This window comes from Passer domesticus, chromosome W, assembly GCF_036417665.1.
Source record: "Passer domesticus isolate bPasDom1 chromosome W, bPasDom1.hap1, whole genome shotgun sequence".
Classification (NCBI taxonomy): Eukaryota; Metazoa; Chordata; class Aves; order Passeriformes; family Passeridae; genus Passer; species Passer domesticus.
Genome location: NC_087511.1, coordinates 42,371,272 through 42,393,926, shown reverse-complemented (window position 1 = coordinate 42,393,926; position 22,655 = coordinate 42,371,272). Strand labels below are relative to the sequence as shown.

Here is a 22,655-nt window from a genome sequence, read left to right as displayed (position 1 = left end):
AGATAACCCCTCCCCACCCCCCACCCAGGCTGGTGCTTCCCCAGAGGAGAGTCATCAGGGCTGAGTCATTTGTGTGAAGAAAAGAAACATTACCCCGCCTTTGAAGGTTTGCCTCTACTCCCTTATATCATTTAACACCCATCTTGTAACCTGAGGTGTTGGGTGTACAGGAGGCAGCTACTGCAACTGATCTATCATTAGCAGTTATTCAGGAATGACACAGAGGGTGGTACAGTACAGTTTGCTTACATGCACATAGTGGTAAACTGGCACCCTACTCCCGTTACCAGGACACCCAGGTCCAACAGGAGGTGGATGCTTCCATCACAGTGCACCATGGTGAAACCACCCTTGGAAAGCATGCATGTAGCCTCACACACAGCATCTTCTACAGTTTTAGCAGCAGCCTACACGGCCTTTCTGTACATTGGCGTACCACTGCCAAAGAGCTAAGACTTTGCTTCCTACAAGACACAGGAGACACTGCTAAGCGCTTCCAGCTTCACACAAACAGGCCAATCACTATCTATCTCTGAAATGCTGTTGTCTGGCTGAAACATTCCACATACTTGCATTCCAGGGAGACACCTTTTTGTTAGAGATATAGTTAGTAATTCATGCAGATAGAATTATATAAAAAGGAATATGTATAAAAGCATCTCTAATTTATAATGGCATCCTTTCATGCTGGTAACTGAATGGACATACAACCATGATAATAACAGGCTTGTAGCTTTTAAGAGAAAAGACTATGACTTTTACAGTATATCTAAAAACGAACTTACTGTAATATAGGGGAAGGGAGAGGGAGGAATTTTTATCCTCAGGATGGCGAAACCGCGGCAGATGGGCAGAGAGGCACCACAACATTTACATGCGAAGGAAACCTCGGATGCACAGGAGATGGGCATTCACAAAAGCATGTGCCCCGTGACACGCCCAAGAGATGATGGCCTGGACAAGATACCTATCTGAGATGACCAGAGCCATCAACACCTTCCATCTGAATGCCAGATTCTGGGAATCGGGGAAGTGTATTATTCAATTCCCGGACGAAGGCTTTGTGCAGCCCAAACCGAAGAAAGAAACCAACTTGAATATGAAGAACTCAGAAAGAAACAAAGGGACTCTGCCGCGGGCAAAATAAATCACATAAGAACCGCTGCCTCGGAGCAGCCAGTGTGGATGAGGGGGACTTGGTGCGATAGAGACCATTTCCCACGTTCACCCAGCTTACCTCCCGGGAGTTTTATGCTGTCCGTTTGATTGTTGGCTGTCGGGACTGTATTACGGTCGCAAAATAAATTCTTTTTATATTTTTATTATAATTGGGCATATTTTAATTTTTACCTATAACAGTTGGAACTTGCAGAACTACTTCCCCTCAGTAAGACACCCAAGACAGAGGTAATATCCCCAAGACAAATCTTTATTGTGCAACTGCTGCTCAAAGCTTTTATTACCTTCCACAGACACACGGCAAAAAAAAAATTACACATCAGAAGCTGCTAGATTGATGGGCAACAGATGAAATCCATTCAGTGGCGATTGTACACGTGCAGCAACTCCTGAGGTGCCAAAATCTTAGCCAGGTGGCCAGTCCAACTGACGGCCACACAGAACGGGTAGATGTATGCGACAGACAGACTGCCCACCCTCGGGCCCTTCATTCACAACCATCCGGAATCCATTGGTCAGGCCCAGGTGAGCAACACACATCTCGCCAACAATCATTACATGCCCAAGAAGCTGGAGAAGGAAGTACAAACCCATAAATAAGTAAAATCAAAAGAAAAATGAACACATAATGAGGGCAGAGGGCAGGAAGGGAAGGAACGAGAGCAGAGAACCACCCAGAGAAAGCAGCTAGCCAATTCCTAGCAATTCAATCATTGCATGTCAAATTAATGGCCATCCGACCGCCGGCAACTGAAGCGTTCCAAGCAAAGTTACCAAGACCAATTATGCATGCCATAGGGGCAAAAGAGAGCTAGGCAATTTTTCTCAAGCTAAACAGCAAAGGACTACAAAACAGACACACAAGCTGACTTTGTCTCCAGGTTAAAGCCCCCACTGTGTCTTCAGGCAACATAACCAAACCCGGTGGAAAATAAACTTTAGGCTGCCTTTTGCGTGGGCTTACAAAGTCTTTGAACATGGCTTTCATAGCTAAAAGGAAAAACATCCAGCACCTCTCAACCAGCTTTGTCCTTCCTTGCCCCTGACCTGCCAAAACCCCAAGCACTCTTCTGCATGTTAGAAGTTCTACTACTCTCACTCTAAACCACAACAATAGGCACCAGACTGTGCTCCAAAACAACACTGCATTTCGCACCAGAAGTACATACCCAGGAACCAGCACTGCTTGATAGCACTGCTTTTAGTCAAAAAGCTCAACTCCATTACAGGCTAGAGGCAAAAAGATGATAGCGCCAGAAAACCCAAAGAAGCCTACTGTGCTCTATCAAGAGGGAAAAGGGGGATGGGAAAGAGTCTAGTAAATGAGGAACTATCTACAGGTACAATATAGCATACAGAAAGCTTACACGGTACTTACAGATTCACCAGAACCTCCTGCTTCAGACAACTTGATAATTGGCTCCTTAGGCATGACTAGGAAAAGCGATAGATCATGCAGCGTATGGCACTGGAGGAAGATTAAACAGTTAAAACATAACCGGCTTCAGAGAAAGCTAAGAGCTAATGCAAACCCATCTGCCCGGCGGAACTCCGACAGAAGCAGATTACCAGATACCCCAAACACAAGTCAGAACATTGATTTTTTTCTTGCATGATTATAATGCTTTCTATACCCAAAACACAACATCTTTACAGAGCGCCCTCCAGAAGTGGGATTTGTCATGCAAGACGATGGGCACAAGGAGATGGGCAACTACTTATGACTAGCAACTTGTGATCAGTGATGTTTTAGTTCAGGCTTATTCTTTCCACAGCAGGTTTTCTATTGGCTTTGTGTGGTCTACGTAGAGGCAGGAGACAAATGGCTTAACTGAATCCTCAAAGAGTTTAGTGAAGTGGAAGAGCAGCGGCCATTCGTTTCCCACAGGACAAGGGAGCTCAAGTATCGAACACACGCATAATGACAGGAAGCCTGCAAGTGCATAGGACGAGTCGGTCTTCTATACCCCCATCCAAGCTCTGCCTTTAAAAGCAGAAGGCATCCCTAACTGGTAACTTTCAGCATTCTAATAACTAAGTCATATGGGATATTACCTTAAAGTTAACATCGCATAGGCAACGGCTGTATTGGTTTCCCCCCCGGGCTAAGCAGCTCACTCTAGTTTCCAGTACCAACACTCGTGACCCTTGCAAGCATGATGTTATCACGGTCTTACTTCCCCACAGAAACAAGTTCTGGAAAGCCGTTGCAGCCTGCAGGATGACCATTTCGTACTTCTTAATTTTTTTTTATTTTTTTTTTTTTACTAGAGAAAGCCGGAATTCCTTGTCCTAATAATCCAGTTTGCGGATTCAGAAGCAAAGCCTAGCACAGCAAAGCTGCGAAACCTCTTCGAAGCTGTTAGGAGGCACATTGAGGCCAAGTTACCGTCAGAGGTCCTTATCTACGCGCGCACACGACACGGTGGGGGTGGAATGCGAGGCGAGTCCGGACAGCACCAGCAACCCAGTACGCCCGCGGCAGCCGGAGGGGTGGGGGTGCGGCTCAGAACAAGCTTAGGGGATGGTGCAGTAGAGAGCGCCACATCCCAGAGAGGCCCCGTTCGTCCCCCGTCCCTGCACCCACCCGCAGCAGCACCCTGCCGCTCGCGCGGGCACCGCGCGCCGGGTCCTCGGCTCAGATGCCCGCAAGCGCGGGACGAGGGGGAGAGGGGGGAAGGGAAGAGGAACCGCGCACAGAGCAAAGGTACGGCTACCTCCTCGTCCTCGTCGCTGACGATAGCAGAGAAACGCCTTGCCGATAATCTTTCCGAAGACAGTAGTGGCGCCACCGGGGCCAGAGGCCAGCACCCCCACACTCTCGCCAGCCAAAGACAACGCCCGTGTCCGCCCCGACACTTCCTCCACTAAGCCGGGCCCTCCGTGGCGCCCATTGGGCCGACGGATCGTGGCCCGCGTCTCGATTTGCTGTCTCGCCTGTCGTTTCCGCTTTCCCCCGCCCCCTTGGCGAGTCCGCCCTCGTCGACCTGATGCCCGCGGGGCGCGGAGGGATCTGCCCCGCGTAGTGCTGCGACCCAGAGGGCGGGCTACGAGGTCGCAGAAGAGGCTGTAGTAGCTACAAGTACTGTTTCTTGCTTTTTGTTACCGCATCGAGTCCACTCCAAAGGTGCCTGTGCCTTTTTGCTGCTGCTCCCTCCAGTCAAATGACTGCTTTGGCCAGGACAGGCCTGGCTTTACCTTCTCAGGACATTTTGAAAAAACAACAGGAGTTGCTCTACATTGTTTGCTGAAAGCCCCACTTCCATGGCAGACATTTCTAAGGTGCACTTCTCCTGGAAGCAAATAAAATGTAAAGCGTGCATTCAGCACTGCTGGCTTGAGGGCTCAGGAGAGTAGGATTTGCCTTAAGCTGGATAGGAGGCTTTTAGAAAAATAGGCAGTGCCCTCAAAGCTGCCCAAGGATGGTCTGTGGTGCCCTGCACCCCTGAGGACAGTGAGCACATTGAATGGTTCACACAACTGTCTTGTAACATATACGAACCCTGCTTTCCTCTATATGGGGCTAAGGAGATCCTTGGCCGCCTTTGAGGCAAGAGCACATTGTCCTATTTTGCTAAGCTGCTTTCCAGCCGATCGGCCTCCAGCATGTACTGGTGCATGGGGTTGTGCCTCCCCAGGCGCAGGACTTGTGTATTCACAGGTTCCTCGGGTGGTCTCAAAAGAGATCTTTTCCTATGATGGAAGGGACTTTGTTCCCCAAGCCCCTGCCTTGAGGTTCAGGGTCCCAAGAGGTTTGATAACCGTGCCAGTGAAAACAGAGGAAAATGAATCGCCGGGTACCACAGCCTTTTCCATGTTGCTGGCCACTAGACCTCCTGGCTTATTTATCAGCGGGGGCCGGGCACGTGGGTTGCATATGCTTTCTTTAGTCTTATTTTCTGACCAATGCACCTGTGGAAGCCCATCGTATGACTCTTTACATCCCCTGCCAAATTCAGCTGCAGCTTTGCCTTAGTTTTTCCGATCCCATCCCTACAGTCCTGGGCGGCATCTTTAGATTCTTCCCAGAACGTGTGTCCCTCCTTCCACTACCTATGCGTTTCCACTTTGTGCTTCAGCTCGACCAGAAGACAAGGCCGTTACTCAGCCACGCTCATCTCCTGCCGAACTTGCCTGATTTCTTACGTCGAACTTATCCTCTTAATCAGGTGGCCTATAGTAGATACCAAGCACAAGGTTTCCTTTGTTGGCTTGTGTGGGATGATGACCATGGAGCCAGAAAAGCGTTAAGGCCTAAACCGTGTAACCTCCACCTTATCTTTACCGATGGAGATCCACATAGATGAGGTCAAGAAAGGACAATATGGCCAAAGGAGGAGTTCATGGGCAGCTAGGATAGCCCTCTTTTGGCTCTGATGAACGGCATGAAATGGAAGGAAGTCTTAAGAGCAGAACTTTGAAGGACACCAAGGCAAAAAAGTAACCTTTGCCTGATTAAGGGTCATTTAAGTATTAAAACGCACACTCATGCATATGCTAATAAGCTTACTGAAGTACATGCTACCACCACGTATCTATCACTCAGCTCTCTGCTTAGATCATGCTATATGTAAGGAGAAGCAGATTGGGCTGTATAGAAGGAGGGTAGAAATTTCAGCTAGGTAGCAGGAATTCCTAAAAGATATCGGGGACAGTTGCCGGTCTGTTCTCTTCTCCTCCTCCCAAGTGGGGCTGCCCTCTTGGGAAGCTTCTGCATGCCATTGCTATTATTAGTATTGCATGGGTTAGCACAATGTTATTAGAGGTCTATCACAGCTAGTGCATTTCTCAATGGCAGTTCCAAATGTCTATTTCTGTAACTTCAAGAAACCACTCTGTTCCTGAATCTGTGCTTGCAATGGTTCTTAGAGAACGCTAGCAGACTTACAGCGCTGAATTGGTTGTAATCAGAAATTAAGCCTAACCTCACCCAGTCCCTCTGATCTCTGAGGACCAGCAGGAACGCAAGGGGCTTTATTTTCTGACAAATTTCTTACTCTTAATGCAACAGCTTGGCCTCTAATTTTCACCCATAAGAGCTCAACCCGTTCATCGCTCTCTTTCAAGGACAGCTCTGTACAGGAAATCCCTCTTATTTTTGGTTTACATAGAGGGCCACCTCCGCTCCTCCTTCCTTCTGACCAGCCATTGATTGCATAGCTCCAGTCATTTGAGTTGTCCCAGCACATTTCTACTATAGTGATTATACATTGTTAGCTTTACCGTCTGCACAGTGGTTTCCAGCTCCTCTTTCTTATGCATACTGCATGCATTGGTACAGAGGCACTTCCGTTGAGCTGTTGACTGTGTCACTTTTTTGGACAAGGATCAAGCCCCAATTCCTTTGCAGCATTTCTCAAGTATTCCCCTCTTGTTTCCCAACACATCACCAGCCCCTGGCTCTTCTCTGTTGCTCAAAACTCCATCGTCTTTCCCCACGGAGTCTTGTTTAAAGCCCTCCTTGTAAGTCTCACCAGGGTGCTGGTGAAAATCCTCTTTCCCAACTTGGTCACATGAATCCCATCAGCTCCCAGCAGACCCGGCTTCTCAAAGGCAGATCCATGATCATAGAAGCCAAAACCTTGAGTATGGCACCAGCTACGCAACCCAGCATTCAGCTCTTCAGTCCGTCTCCTCCTTCCTGGACCCCTTCCTCAGACCGGACACCAATAGAGGCGACCATCACCTGTGCTCCCCATCCTTTTAGCATCGCTCTTACAGACATAATAGACTCCTGGGAGGGTTCTAAGTTGCCTTATCTGACGCTACAGAGAAGAGTAGGAGCGGGTGATGATCTGTAGGGTTCACCAGCCTCGGCAGCCTCTCAGTGACACCATGAATGCGAGCTCCTGGTAGGCAGCAGAGCTCTCTAGAGAAATCGGCTGGGTGGGAAATGGCTGTCTCGGTGTTTCTCAGGAGGGAATCTCCAGTTACTAATACCTTTATGTGCTTCTCTGGTCACACTGGTTCTAACGTAGGCAGGTAGTTAGGTCAGCTTTGCATGGTTGGCTTTGTCCTGGGTCCTGTCCATTACTCATGTGCTCTTCAGTCTCCAAACCAGGAGCATCCTGTCGGTTCTGTAGGGGCACTTCAGGAGGTGGGGGAGGGTTCTTCCTCCTACCCTGAGCACAGAAATGCATCCGGTCTCCTTCATCTCAGGAGTTAATTGTGTCAGTCACCCCGAGGTTACATTCTGGCTTACCTTCCTTTTGTGCACTCTGAAGGCAGGCCGTCGCTCAGCCTGGGACAGCGTACAATACCTGGCATCGAACTCCTGTCCGTGTACCTGGATTCCCTGTTTCCTGTCAATCTCCTCTTTTAAAACTTACTCGTCCAAGGAGATCTTTCTGCTGGGCACACTTGCAGCTATGACATCCACGGCTGCCTTCGGGTTCTAAGGGGGACTTCAAGGTACTGGAGCTCTTGGCCTGCCCTTTGTTCATTGACCCTGTCCATCACTCCCGCACAGGGCTGCTGATTATTCTCTCCCTCTCCCTCCTCGCACCCTCACTGTGGCAGCAGCTCTCTGACCACAGAGAGCAACACATAACTTTCCCAGGCCTTTCTGAGGAAGGCTGTGAGAAGATCAGAGAAAAGAATGAGAAACAATTCTTATCTTCACTTGCTGCACCTGTTATTGTGAACATGTGGAATGTGTTATGGAGATTTGTTTACCAAAGGGTGGTTTCTTAATTAGCCAATGGTGATGGTGTTTGGATTCAAGGGACAATTAGGTCCAGGTGTATCGGAACTGTCTATAAAAGCAATGGGTTTCTTAATAATCATATATATATAAATATACATATATACATATATACATATACATATATATATATATATATATATATATATAATAAAGAGATTGATCAGCCTTCTGTGAATCACGGAGTTAATGGTAATTATTTCCAGTTCGGGGATGCCCTGCCGCAACACCGTGCTTTCAGTTTAAAGCCCTCCTAATGAGGTCGGCTATCCTACTGGCAAAAATATCTTTGCTCCGCTTAGTGAGATGGAGCTCCGCTCTCCCATGCAGATGCTGATACAAAAACAGGGTCCCGTGTTCATAGAACCCAGAACGCTGTTGCAAGCACCAGCTCCACGGCCAATTATTTACCCGCATTATCAGCGCCCTTATCCTACAACACCTGGACGGCATCAAAAGCATCGGTGGTGGGTTGACCTTGGCTGGATGACAGGTGCCCACAGAGCCACTCTATCACTGCCCCTTCTAAGCTTGACGCAGAGAGAAAAGAAGATGGAAAACAACTCACAGGGTGAGATAAGGCAGTCTACTAAAGGAAAAGAGAAAGTTTTTGCATGAAAAAGCAAACAGGAAAAACAAATAATTATATCCTCTAGTTCCCATCAGCAAGCACTTTCCAAGAAGCAGGCCTTCAGCACGCGCAGGGGTTGCTCCAAAACGGAAACGTTGTAAATAACAAATGTGCCCCCTTCCCCCTCCTTAACGTAGCTTTTATTTCTGAGCTGAAGTCATATGGTACAGAATAGCCCTCGGGCCAGTTTGGGTCAGCTGGTCTAGTGGTGTCTCCTCCCAGGATCTTGCCCACCCCCAGCCTACTGATGAGGGACAGAATGTTGGAGAGACAGCGCTGATGCTGTGCCAACACTGCCCAGCAGTAGCCAAAACACTGGGGTGTTATCAACACCTTTCTAGTTACCAATGCAAAGCATGGCACTGATGGCCGCTATGGAGAAAACTAATTCCATCTCAGCCGCACCCAATACAAACTCCACCCCTTAATTCACACCATTTGCATCATACTCAGATGCCACAGAATTTTATATATATATAGATATCTGTCTTCTAATAATTCTGTTGTATTTATTTGTCATGACTGCAATCCCTTCTTACCAACGCTTACAACTTAAACTCCATGCTTAAACCATCTTTATGCCCAACACACGTATACATTTTCATTAACTACCGTCCCCCTTCCTTTCAAAGATAGATATTATTTTCCCATTCCATGGGTTTCCTCCACCCCTCTGGATGTTTACAAACAGGCCATGACTTGGGCTCCATTCCATCAAGATGGGTGCTCGGGGCAGAAGCGACACACACGATCGTTTGGCACCCTTGCCTGGGCTATTGTTGCACTCTCCTCACGCCTTGTAAAATTCACTCATCGTCGGTTCATGCCACTCCTGCTACTTTACACCCTGCAACTTACAATTTACACTCATTATTTCCCCCCAAGGTTAAATCTCCTTGAGACACACACCAGGTCTCCCCATCCTTCTGCATTACCCACCAAGTACACCCAGGTCCCTGAGCAAAGACAATCCCATTAATAGGTTTGCCTTTTCCCATGGGAGGAGAATTCCACACCAACCTCCTCAGCCACTTTCCTGTGTGTAGTATGGGGACCTTATCTCCTCCCACAGTATGTAGTGGTTTTGTTTGGGCAGGACCAGCGCGGTTAGCACATCTTCTGGTGTTAACCAGACAAGTGGCTTCTGCTAAATTTGCATCCCAATGCTTCCATTCCCGATTGCCTAACCCTCTTGACAGTCCACCATACCTCTCAATCTTTCCAGATGCTTGTGGGTGGTAAGGGATGTGATATATCCACATGCTTCTTTGCCTAAGAGATTACGAGGTTATTTCAAAAACAAGCCTCATTGATTCCATTCTTTCTGGGGTACCATGACACCACAAAATGTGTCTCTCAAGGCCTAAGATGGTGTTTCGAGCAATAGCATGGCTTAGAGGGTATTTTTCCAGCCAACCAGTAGTTGCCTCTACCATGGTGAGTATGTAAGCTCTTGCCTTGGTGTGTTCATGGCAGTGGTCCAATATAGTCAATTTGCCAGGCCTCACCACCTTTAAAACCTAGCTAGGCCATCTATTCCAAGGAGATTGTACTCGTGTGGCTCACTCGATTGCAGCACATGTTTCACATTCATGGGTGACCTGTGTGATAGCCTCTGTGATCAGATCCACCCCTCGATCACAAGCTCATCTGTAGGTTGCATCTTTTCCTAGATGTCCTGATGTTTCATGGGCCCATCGCACTGTAAATAGTTCACACTCCTGCTCCCAGTCTAAGTCTACCTGAGCTATTTCCATTTTGGCAGCCTTATCTAGCTGTTCATCATTGTGATGTTACTCAGTGGCACGGCATTTGGGCATGTAAACATCTACGTGACATTCCTTCAGAGCCATGTTTTCTATCTGTGCAGTGATGTCCTGCCACAACGCAGCAGCCCAAATGGGTTTACCCTTGCATTGCCAATTGGTCTTCTTCCATTGCTGTAGCCACCTTCATAGGGCATTAGCCACCATCCAGGAGTCACTATAGAGACACAGAACCAGGCACTTTTCTTCTCCTTCAGCGGCCTCAACGACTCGTTCTGTGGGACGCCACACAGCAGCTTTCCACCTCTGATGCTTTCCTCCCACAATGCAGGATACATCAGTAAAGAGACCATGGCCTCTTTCATCTTCTGATAACTCATTATATGGAGGTGCTTCTTGAGCACGAGTGACCTTTCAAAGAAATTATCCTAAATCTCTGCCTTTTTTCATGGATTCTCAGGCAACTGGGTTTCCCCAGTCAAGCTCGTTGTGTGATCAGCACTACCCACCCACTTACTCCATGTAGCGCTGTTTGCACGATGTAACCATGATATTTTAGTGAAAATTCCTCTGCTAGGATTTTTCCTGTCCTGAGGAGCTGAGAGCCTCAGGAAAGAAATGTAAACAATAACTATCTGCTGCTGTGGAAGGCCACAGGTGCATCTTCCATTGGTCCATGTGGATTGTTTTCAATCAGTGACCAATCACAGCTACCTGTGCCAAGGCTGTGAGCAGTCACAGGATTTTTGTTATTCATTCCTATTCTGTTCCTGTCTTTGTAGCCTTCTGATCTTCTTCTCTCTGTTCTTTTTAGTATAGTTTTAATGTAGTATTTTAATATAATATATAACATAATAAATCAGCCTTCTGATGAAAATGGAGTCAAGCCTCGTGTCCTCACACAAGGGATTGCCAAAACAACAGCACAATGCGTCGAAGGGATGCTTCCTTTGAACATCTAGTGTAGCACAGGAAATTGCAGTGCCAAGAGAAGACGGGCTTCTATCCCAAAAACATTTGAGGATGCTCAAACCCTCACATACTCTGCTAATATTTCTTTTTCAGCCGGAGTGGAGAGGGCCTCCTGATCCTCAATAACGCCGGCTCCAAAACCCTAATGGTCAACCTCGGGTTTCTCTTGATGTTCTTTGCCAGAGGCTCCAAGTGAGACCATGCTACCTAGCTGCAGCGTAGAGTATATTTTGTAGGGCTCGTGCAGTCTGAACAGGACCAAGAGCTACCGCACAAGCTATTTCCTCTTTGATCTGCTCAAAGGCCGGTTGTTGCTCAAGGCCCCATTCAGAATGGTTCTTCTTCCGGGTCACTTGATAGAGGGGCCTCACAAGCTGACTATAACCTGGAATACGCATTATCCAAAACCCCAGGCAGCCTACGAAAGAGGGTGTTTCCATCTTCTTAGCTGGTGAAGACATAGTTCCTATCTTCTTAACCACATCCATAGGCACATGACAGCGGCCATCCTGCCATTTGACGCCCAAGAACTGGATGTCCCATGCAGGTCCCTTGACCTTGCTTTTCTTTATGGCAAACCCAGCTTTCAGAACATTCTGAACTATTCTTTTTCCCTTCTCAAACACTTCTTCTGCTTCAGTGCCCCACACAATGATGTCATGAATGCATTGCAGACGATCAGGGGCATCACCCATCCCCAGTACACTTTGGATCAGTCCATGGGAGATGCTAGGGCTGTGTTTCCACCCCCGGGGCAGTCGATTCCTGGTGTATTGGACACCCCGCCACATGGAAGCAAACTGCAGTCTGCACTCTGCTGCCAAAGGAATTGAGAAAAATGCATTGACAATGCCAAGTGCAGCACACCACCTGGCTGCCTTTGACTCCAGTTCATATTGGAGCTCTAACATGTGCGGTACAGGAGCACTCAGTGGGGGCATTACTTCATTGAGGCCACGATGGTCTACTGTTAACCTCCACCCTCCATCAGACTTTTGCACTGGCCACATGGGACGACTAAAAGGTGAGTGAGTCTTGCTGATCGCTCCTTGGCTCTCCTTATTCACCTTTTCTTTGACACTTCAGGGGGGCAATTACTGTAGTCGTTGTTGTTTGGGTCCCTATCTCAGCCATAGTGTCCTCAAATGCACTTTGGGTCCCTGCCTCAGCCACACTCCTCTGACAGTACTGAACTGTGGCTCAACGGGCATAGCCCAGGGCCTCGTACAGGGTGAGAAGCTGCTGGGTTTCATCGGGGTAGGTAAGGCACCCTTCTATCAGGTGACACATCCGTTTGCCAGGGCTCATTGCCTGTTTAGGTGTAAAGTCCCAGGCAAGGGGAGGTGATAACCACTCTAGGAACCTGCCCAAATCCTTCCACACACACTGCCATCCAGGGACCAGCTGCTTCAGGGCACATTTCAATATCTCCTCACCTACAGTTTGTTTTGTCTTACAGCAGGATGACACCAGATTCCACAAACCCCATAGTAGGCCAACAGTATTAGTTAATAGTATGAATAGCATTCAACAGCTTACATGAGGAAGAACAAGGAACACGGGAGCCTGCATTCTAAAACAATACACATCAATCCCAGATAGGGAGAGGGAGAGGGATTCCCTCATTGTCCCCAGAAAATAGCTCCTCCAGCACAACAAAGCCACCAATGTCACAGCAAAGCGCAGAGACACTGTTTGTATTAACATGTTCCCAAACTGAACAAAACAAAGAGATAAGCAGCGTACCCCACAAACTCCATGTCCACGCACAGGAGCTTGCTACTCAAGAACTGCTATTACTATACCATGCAAGATATATAACTGCCATTGTCTCAGCTCACGTTAGGAACCAAAAAGGACTGGTGTGGGTTTATCTTGGCTAGATGCCAGGTGTTCAGCCAACAACTCTGTCACTCCCCCTTCCCAGCTGGACAGGAGAGATGAAAAACAACTTGCAGATTGAGATAAGGCAGTTTACTAAAGCAAAAGTGAAAGTTTGCGCATGAACAAGGAGAGGGGAAAAAACCCCCAACCTTATTGTCTACTTTTGATCAGCAAGCACTGCCTAGCCACTTCCTGGGAAGCAGGGCTTCCAGACACGTAGCAGTTTCTCTGGAAGGTAAACACTGTAAATAAGAAATGCCCCCCTTTCCTCCTCCTTTACCTAGCTTTTATTTCTGGGCTGATGTCATATGGTACAGAATATCCCTCTGGCCAGTTTGGGTCAGCTGGTCTAGTGGTGTCTCCTCCCAGGATCTTGCCCACCCCCAGCCTACTGATGCTGGGGCAGAATGTTGGAGAGACAGCGCTGATGCTGTGCCAACACTGCCCAGCAGTAGCCAAAACACTGGTGTGTTATCAACACCTTTCTAGCTACCAGTGCAAAGCACGGTGTGGGAAAATGACCGGGGACCCTGTGGACCGGTAACTGGGGATTCAATTAGAGGAAACTTAGGACTTATATTAGCATCCTCACAGGAGTTATAACAGTACGGGAATTATAGGGTAAATCACAGTTGCTGCTCCCTGAGTGGAATACAGTTGGCATGACTTGAAACCTATTCCATGATGATTCCCCATACACACACACACCTGCTAAGAGGGATGGAATGGAGGGTGGAGCGGAGCGAAGGCCAGGCTCTGCAGAAATCCTTGCAGGGAAGGGAACTCCATGGTACTTTGCAGCTGATAAACAGCATACCACCTGTCAACCAAGGGAGACAGGGGAAGATGTCTTACTGCTGAGACAGCAACTGTGGTGAAACCACTCTCCTTAGATGAACTTGCTTCATTAAAGCCTAATAATAATAATAATATAAACGCACACCTCCGTCCCAAAGGTACCCACCTCCAAAGTGCGACCATCCCTCACTGGGCATGTGCTCTCTGTTCTTTCTGACTGTACCTGTAAAGCAAAGTAAGAGAATTCTACACCAATCAGTAACAAAGGTATGTATGACTAGAGTCACTCAAGCTCCACTTAAACACACAGAAATAGTATAAAAATAAGTCAAGAATGGGGAAAATTTAGGGAAGACTCCATCGTAGCTGCTGGGATCAGTTGATGGGCTGAACCTGTCTTCTCCCCCATAGAGATGCCTATTGGATAAGAATCATAATCTATGCATGCTGAACATTTTAGTGGGGATTAGAGCTTGTCTGTGTATTCCTTCAAATATATTTTTGCAGTCAGACACTATCACCGACAATCTTCCAACCTTAACCTGTCACAATTTATATTAATAAAGCGTGTTATTCCATAAAGTGTTAGTGTGAATCTTTGGCAGACGCTACCAGTCGGCGGCAGCAGGGTAACACAATGGGTAAAGGGGAAGACCTGCTGCGGGGGTCTCTCTTACACTGTTGGTGTGTTTCCCTAAGCCACTCGAACCACCCTCTGATCCTGTAGGACTGCTCAGTGAAGGATCCCCCCAATGGGATGCTGACAGACTGGTCGGGCACAACGGTCTCAACTTTGCTGAAAGACAGACAAATTAACCACTAAAGACTGAGTAAATCTCCCCACACCAAGGGTCAAGGAAGCCTCCTCCCTTTTTCACGTGACACACGGCACTGTGAGAGCTGCTATGGGGAAATGAACTCCATCTTAGCAACACCCAAACCAGCATCATTGGGGCCTGATTCTCAGCTGTCCTTTGCTGCTGAAATTGCAGTTATAGAAGACGGATTGGTACCTGCCCTTCACTCAAACCAACATTCAGTCCTGTTCCTAAAATCTCTAAGCCACCTACCCCTTCTTCAAGGAAGAATATGCCTTTTAGGCTTTATGAGGTCAGACCATGGCTGGCTGCCAGGGGCTCAGCCAGCTGTTCTCTCACCACCCCTCCTCAATAGGACAGGAGGAGAAAATAAGATGAAAAAGTTCCTTCAGGACATAGCCACCTGCCAGATCTAAGGGCAGCAGGGAAATACCTGCCCCAGACAGCGCTTTACCCTTTCTTAAATATGCTTACACAAGGGTGCCACCAGCTTTGCTGAGTTGCTCGCTTTTGGCTCTCAGGGAAGTCTGGTGCCTAGCTGGTGAAAACTAGCTGTGACTAGTGCAGAGCAGACCCCCGCCTCTTCTCACAGAGGCCATGCCTGCAGGCCACACTCTGTGTGCAGTTCTCTTCCCCAGAATTCAATACAAAGAGGCGGGCAGACTGGAGAGCATCCCAAGGAGGGCCACGAAGATGCTCAAAGGGCTGGAGAACCTGCTTTTGCTGATACCTTTTCTGCCGATTCTTCAAGCGACCTAAAACACCCATTTGCACTACTTGGCAGAGTCAGAGGGATGGCAAGAGATATCACTGAATACTTACAGAAGCAGGGAATAAGCCTAAGTCCTAAATACTCGGACAAATGGGCTCAGCATGATCCAAAAGCTGTGGAGGAACATCTAAATACAGCTAGCGGCTGCATGAAGGCCAGCAATGACAAAGGAATTAGTTGCAAAATGCTAGGCACCTGCCTAGGCTCAGTGGGAACCTCCACACAGTATTCCAGTACTTCAAGGGAGACACATGGAGAAGACAAGGGACAACGGGCACAAGTTGCACCAGTCCCCATTGCTGGAGGTTTTCCACATGCGGTTGGACAGGGTGCTAAATCATGTCATCTAGGCACCCTTTCCCACAAGAGGCTGCAACAGATGATCTTTCAAGGTCCCTTCACACCTGGGCTGGTCTAGGATACTACGATTCTCCAGTGGGGGTTGGGAGTTTTAACTGGGGGGGGTCTGCAGCATGGTGCCAAGGGAGATTGTGTGCTCTGACCCGCGACTTTGCTGCGTTGCAACTCAGCACTACGACTGAGTCCTGCCTACCTTCCCCACCTGTGCCCGCTGCTGCTGAGAAGATTCCAGCTGTCCGCCACCGCACCTCGACCACTACTAGCACTGAGACCAACTGCCACCCCCGTGAGTTTGCAGGAACCCTTTTGAAAGGGGAAGCACCCCCTTTTCCTCTCTCTGGACATAACATCATCACTCCTATGCTGCCGGGAGTATACCCTCATGGAGTGTACACTTTCTCCTTAGCTGGGGGACGCCTGCTCCTAATAGCAGAGACTCTCGTCTGTCCTGGCGAGATATGGAAGATACCCTGCTTAACCTCCTCTCTTAGTTTCTGGTAGCCCTCTTCAATTTTCTCTTCCAGGCTCCAGACATGCCCAGCCAGTTTCGTTTCCACAGGCGAGACGTGGGCACAAAAGTGCCTTTCCCTCACACTTGACAGCAGTCGTCGCCAGAGGCTCAGAGTATCGTCTTTTCCCGATCCCCTGGTCAATAGCCACACCCCGGGACAGGCATCCCTGTTGCCTGCCTACGATACCATCCGGAATTCTATCATTAGCCATAGCATCCCGGATTCAGAGCAGCCTGGTCAACATGGACTCATTTGCCTCGCATGTGAACTCTCTACGCAGCTCACGCAGCTTGCCCAGGGATAATAGGGATCGAGTGACGTTTTCTGGCTCTGTCTCTTCTGCTGGATGTGAAGGTCCTGCCTCTTCCTCGTCATTCACTATGCGGATTTCCTTTTCTGAACAAGGGCGACTGCCACCAGCTTAGGCTGTCCTTCTGGTCCAGCAATGGCTTGCATGCATACGGTGCCTGTTGATTTTGTGAAATACAAAGTTGTGTTTCGTATCAGGTAAATAAAGGTAACCTGTGTAATTGTAATTGTGAAATGTGGGGAACACGGCCGTGGGACAGTTATAAAGATGAGTTCTAATAAACAACCGTGGAAAGCAAAGCATGGAAGAAGGCCTTTGAACCAATCTTTTGTTTGCAATTAACTATTATAAGTCTTAAGCTGTTTTTGTAATGAGAACCTTTGAATTATAGCTTTAGAATGTTGCTTTGTATTAGGGATTTTAAACTGTAGCTTTAGAATGCATAAAGGATTTAAACAAAAGAAGGAAGTGAACCCATCCCAAGCTCCTATCGAAACGGCAAAAACATCCTGAAAAAGGAAGATGGACATCAATGTCACTGATTACTGATTTAGAAAGGGAAGCTGGACATCATTGACATAGATTAATGGTCCTAGAAAATAGATGCTGGACTCCACATCTGTCAGCTGGGCCCCACTATCTGGGATATACATCCTGGGATATTGAAACCTGGAATAGATCACAATAGAGTATAGAAAGTGGAAAGGAACCAAACATCAGCAACGCCTTTGACACTGTCTCCCACATCATACTCCTGGAAAAGCCGGCAGCCCACGGCTTGGACAGGAGCACTCTTTGCTGGGTTAAGAAATGGCTGGATGGCTGGGCCCAGAGAGTGTTGGTGAATGGTGCTGCATCCAGCTGGCGACCGGTCACCAGTGGTGTCCTTCACGGGCCTGTGCTGGGGCCTGTTTTGTTCAATATCTTCATTGATGACATGGATGAGGGTATTGAAACCTTCATTAGTAAGTTTGCAGGTGGCACCAAGTTGGGGGCATGTGCTGATCTGTTGGAAGGGAGAAGGGCTCTGCAGAGAGACCCAGAACGGTTGGATGGATGGGCAGAGTCCAATGGGATGGAGTTTAATAAGTCCAAGTGCCAAGTCCTGCATTTTGGCCACAATAACGCCCTGCAACGTTATTGGCTGGGGAAGGTGTGGCTGGACAGTGCCCAGGTGGAAAAGGACATGGGGGTACTGGTCGACAACAGACTGAACATGAGCCAGCAGTGTGCCCTGGTAGCCAAGAAGGCCAACGGAATCCTGGTCTGTATCAGGAACAGTGCGTCCAGCAGGAGCAGGGAGGACATTCTTCCCCCGTACTCGGCACTGCTGAGGCCACACCTTGAATACTGTGTCCAGTTCTGGGCCCCACGTTTTAGGACGGCCGTCGAGACGCTTGAGCACGTCCAGAGAAGAGTGACAAGGCTGGTGAGGGGCTTGGAACACAAGCCCTATGAGGAACGACTGACGGACCTGGGGTTGTTTAGCCTGGAGAAAAGGAGACTCAGAGGTGATCTTATTGCATTCTAAAACTTCCTGAAATGTGGTTGTAGTCAGGTGGGGGTCGGTCTCCTTCTCCAGGCAACAAATGCCAGAACGAGAGGACACAGCCTCAAGCTGCGACAGGGGAAATATTGGTTGGATTTTAGGAAGAAGTTTTTCACAGAAAAAGTAATACAATATTGGAATGGCCTGCCTGGGGAGGTGGTGGAGTCACCATCCCTGGATGTGTTCAACAAAAGACTGGATATGGCACTTGGTGGCGTGGTTTACTTAAGGTGTTTGGGGCATGGGTTGGACTTGATGATCTTGAAGGTCTCTTCCAACCTAGCTATTCTGTGATTCTGTAAGCATGGTGTAGACAGTGCAAGCCGTATAGAGGAAACTTAGCAGAACTAACAAGAAGATCATGCTGCCCTTAACATCTAGAGGGAACTCAACATTCTCAAAAACTGTTGTAGCAGGCCTGAAGGGCTGGAAAACAACATTCTCTCCTCTTCACCCCACAGGCTTGATGCCTTATACTTTTCAAATCCTGTACTGCATTAGTGCATAACTCTGAACTCCATATAAAGCGTTAGCCATCTGTCTCCACATTTTAGTCAGACAAAACGACCACTCTAGTCTTGAGATCCAAGGACACCCTACTGCCTCAGGCCCTGGAAATGATAAACAAAAGAGAATTGGGGGAGGGGAGCAAACTGGGGGCATATGACTTCATTACCTGAAGCTGTAATTGGAGGATTTACCCCTGATATGTAAATGGACCAAACTTATATCTGTCTGGAAAACTCATGACCATCGTCCATCTCGGGTGTAGCCTCGGAGGCTTCTGACTGCCCAAGGTGTGCCTTTTGAAGGCCTTTAATAAATACCTACTTTTATTCTCTTAACCTGGTCTAGCCTCTGTTCCAGGTAGCCACTCTAAGGCATCAGGCTGGGTGCCATTATTAATGAGGCTCCAGAAGTAGCAGCCCAGGCTAGGACAGGCAAACAAGACTGAATACACATTCCAAATGAAACTCATTGTCTCTGATGTTACCATGCCATAAACGCAGAAAATCAGCAAAGCAGCTTTGATTCCTCTCCTGATCATAAAGAGAGCATCATGATGAGCAAATACTTCCCCCAATGCAGAAATATGTACAGGGCACAACATGCAGGTGAATACACCAAGAAACATGATGATCAGGAAAGTTGCCATACCCCAATACACAAATGCTTTAGAACAAAACTGTAATTCCGACCTCTCGCGAGCCTCACATTGGGCGCCAAAAGATGTGCTGCTTTATAAGTAAACTGGCAGGGGAAATTAATCCCATTCTACTACCTCAAGAGAGATTACAGGTCGGAGCTACAATTTACTGGAGATTACAAAAAATACAATGAAACAGAGAAAACTGGTTTCAACCCACAAAGTTGGAGTCTATATTGGCACACTGTTCGTAAGTTGAGGGTCACAGTACTGTTGAAATTCTGGTCTTCCTCTGGATCCATCAAATGGAGGTGCCCCATGTGCCCAAACCCAAAGATTATATATATGCTCAGGTTCAGGTGAGAATGCTCAGTACCTCCCCCAGGACAGGGAGTTTCACAGTGGAGGAATGTAATACTGTGAGTCGTGGGATATTCTGGGAGTCTTTGATGGTCTAAGTCCTTGCAGCTGTCTATTACCCTAGTGCCATGGAGTCCATTATGGCCCAAAAGCAAAGATAACCCCTCCCCACCCCCCACCCAGGCTGGTGCTTCCCCAGAGGAGAGTCATCAGGGCTGAGTCATTTGTGTGAAGAAAAGAAACACTACCCCACCTTTGAAGGTTTGCCTCTACTCCCTTATGTCATTTAACACCCATCTTGTAACCTGAGGTGTTGGGTGTACAGGAGGCAGCGACTGCAACTGATCTATCATTAGCAGTTATTCAGGAATGACACAGAGGGTGGTACAGTACAGTTTGCTTACATGCACATAGTGGTAAACTGGCACCCTACTCCCGTTACCAGGACACCCAGGTCCAACAGGAGGTGGATGCTTCCATCACAGTGCACCATGGTGAAACCACCCTTGGAAAGCATGCATGTAGCCTCACACACAGCATCTTCTACAGTTTTAGCAGCAGCCTACACGGCCTTTCTGTACATTGGCGTACCACTGCCAAAGAGCTAAGACTTTGCTTCCTACAAGACACAGGAGACACTGCTAAGCGCTTCCAGCTTCACACAAACAGGCCAATCACTATCTATCTCTGAAATGCTGTTGTCTGGCTGAAACATTCCACATACTTGCATTCCAGGGAGACACCTTTTTGTTAGAGATATAGTTAGTAATTCATGCAGATAGAATTATATAAAAAGGAATATGTATAAAAGCATCTCTAATTTATAATGGCATCCTTTCATGCTGGTAACTGAATGGACATATAACCATGATAATAACAGGCTTGTAGCTTTTAAGAGAAAAGACTATGACTTTTACAGTATATCTAAAAACGAACTTACTGTAATATAGGGGAAGGGAGAGGGAGGAATTTTTATCCTCAGGATGGCGAAACCGCGGCAGATGGGCAGAGAGGCACCACAACATTTACATGCGAAGGAAACCTCGGATGCACAGGAGATGGGCATTCACAAAAGCATGTGCCCCGTGACACGCCCAAGAGATGATGGCCTGGACAAGATACCTATCTGAGATGACCAGAGCCATCAACACCTTCCATCTGAATGCCAGATTCTGGGAATCGGGGAAGTGTATTATTCAATTCCCGGACGAAGGCTTTGTGCAGCCCAAACCGAAGAAAGAAACCAACTTGAATATGAAGAACTCAGAAAGAAACAAAGGGACTCTGCCGCGGGCAAAATAAATCACATAAGAACCGCTGCCTCGGAGCAGCCAGTGTGGACGAGGGGGACTTGGTGCGATAGAGACCATTTCCCATGTTCACCCAGCTTACCTCCCGGGAGTGTTATGCTGTTTGATTGTTGGCTGTCGGGACTGTATTATGGTCGTTGTTATAAATAAAAAATGCGAATTAGCCAATTTTAATAAAAATATGAAAAATAAAATTTATTTCGCGGCCATAAAAACAGTCTCGACAGCCACCACCGAAACGGCCAGCGCATCACCCCCGGGAAGTGATACGGGTGAACGTGAGGAAAGGACCAACTGGTACCTAGACCTCCCCATCCACGCCTACTGCTTGCAAGGTAGCAGTTTTTATACAGTTTATTTGGCCTGTGGCAGAAAGTCTTTCTTTCCTTCTGAGTTCTTCATATTCAAGGTGGTTTCTTTCTCTGGACAAAGCCTCGTCCGGGGGTAGAATGGTCCATTTCCCTGGTTCCCGGAATCTGGCATTCAGATTCCATGTGTTGATGGTTCTGATCCCCACAGATAGGCATCTTGTCTGGGCCATCAGCACCTGGTGTCTTTGGGCGTAGGTGCTGATGAATGCTCGTCCCTGGTGCAGCTGGAGTTCCCTTTGGATGCAAATACTGAGATGTCCATCTGCTGCGGTTTCGAGGTCTTGTGATCTCGTCATCCTGTTGGATTTCTCAACCTAAAGGGAACAAAGGGATTTCCCCCCCCCTTTTTCTCTCCCCAGTTTACTCTGTTCACATATATATTTTTATACACTATTTATCTCCACGAATTACTACTTATATTCCTAACAATTCCCTCCCCTTCTTTATAAACTAATTAATTCGTGGAGCTTTCTAAGAATAAAACTACGTGCTTTATTATTAGTTAGACCCTCTTGACTCCCAGTACACTTTTAATTGATCTTTGTCTTACTTCAGTCATCCAGTGGTATTCTCTGGTATTCCTTGATATCTGACCTATTACTTTCAATCTGCTCTTCAAATTGTGTTAATACCTTTGCTGCCCTTTTACGTGAGGAGTCCTCCTCCAGTTTCATTATTTTTGAAACCGGGTTGCCTTTTATTGCCAATTCGGGATCCATGGGCATAGCCGCAATCTGCATCCCCTGTACAACTGAGTGTATTAGCTGGATGAAGCAGGGAATTAAACAGGGCAGGAAGATAACTCCAGTTACTGAACACAGAATGAAAAATATTAGTTTCTTCCACCAAGCCCCATCAAACAGATTGTTCCACCAGGAAGTGTTCAATATTGAATTCCACTTCTGGATGGGAACATGTGCAACCCTCTTTATTTCAGCAGCGAGACCCCGGATTGTTTCCCCATAATCGTCAATTTCAATGCAGCATTTTGACTCATTGAACTTTCCACATACACCCCCTTCTTCGGCTAATAGGTAATCCAGTGCTATCCTGTTTTGGTAGACAAATGCTCTCATTTGGGAGTGCTGCCGAGATAGTAACTCCAGGGCATCCGAGGTGTGGTTAGACACAATCTCCACCACTGCTTGGAGTCTGATCAGTCTGTTTAAAAGGTAAATTGGGGTGCGGTAACCCCAGCTACCATCCTGGGCCC

General features: G+C 47.6%; 1 protein-coding gene across 45 annotated transcripts in view; it reads right to left on the bottom strand.

Annotated features, from left to right (window-relative positions):
- The window catches only part of LOC135289121 (uncharacterized), a 262,105-nt gene that overhangs the window by 77,583 nt on the left and 161,867 nt on the right, over positions 1-22,655 (bottom strand). For 36 of the 45 annotated variants that reach the window (XM_064402475.1, XM_064402478.1, XM_064402480.1 and 33 more), the window contains 2 exons: positions 14,100-14,156; positions 2,558-2,647 (listed from right to left, as the gene is read on the bottom strand). In XM_064402475.1, coding sequence (XP_064258545.1) covers positions 2,558-2,647; positions 14,100-14,156 — 147 coding nt within the window. Of the gene's footprint in view, positions 1-2,557; positions 2,648-3,896; positions 12,069-13,843; positions 13,956-14,099; positions 14,157-22,655 lie in introns of those variants that run through there. The other 9 variants (XM_064402499.1, XM_064402500.1, XM_064402501.1 and 6 more) reach the window with 6 other exon arrangements.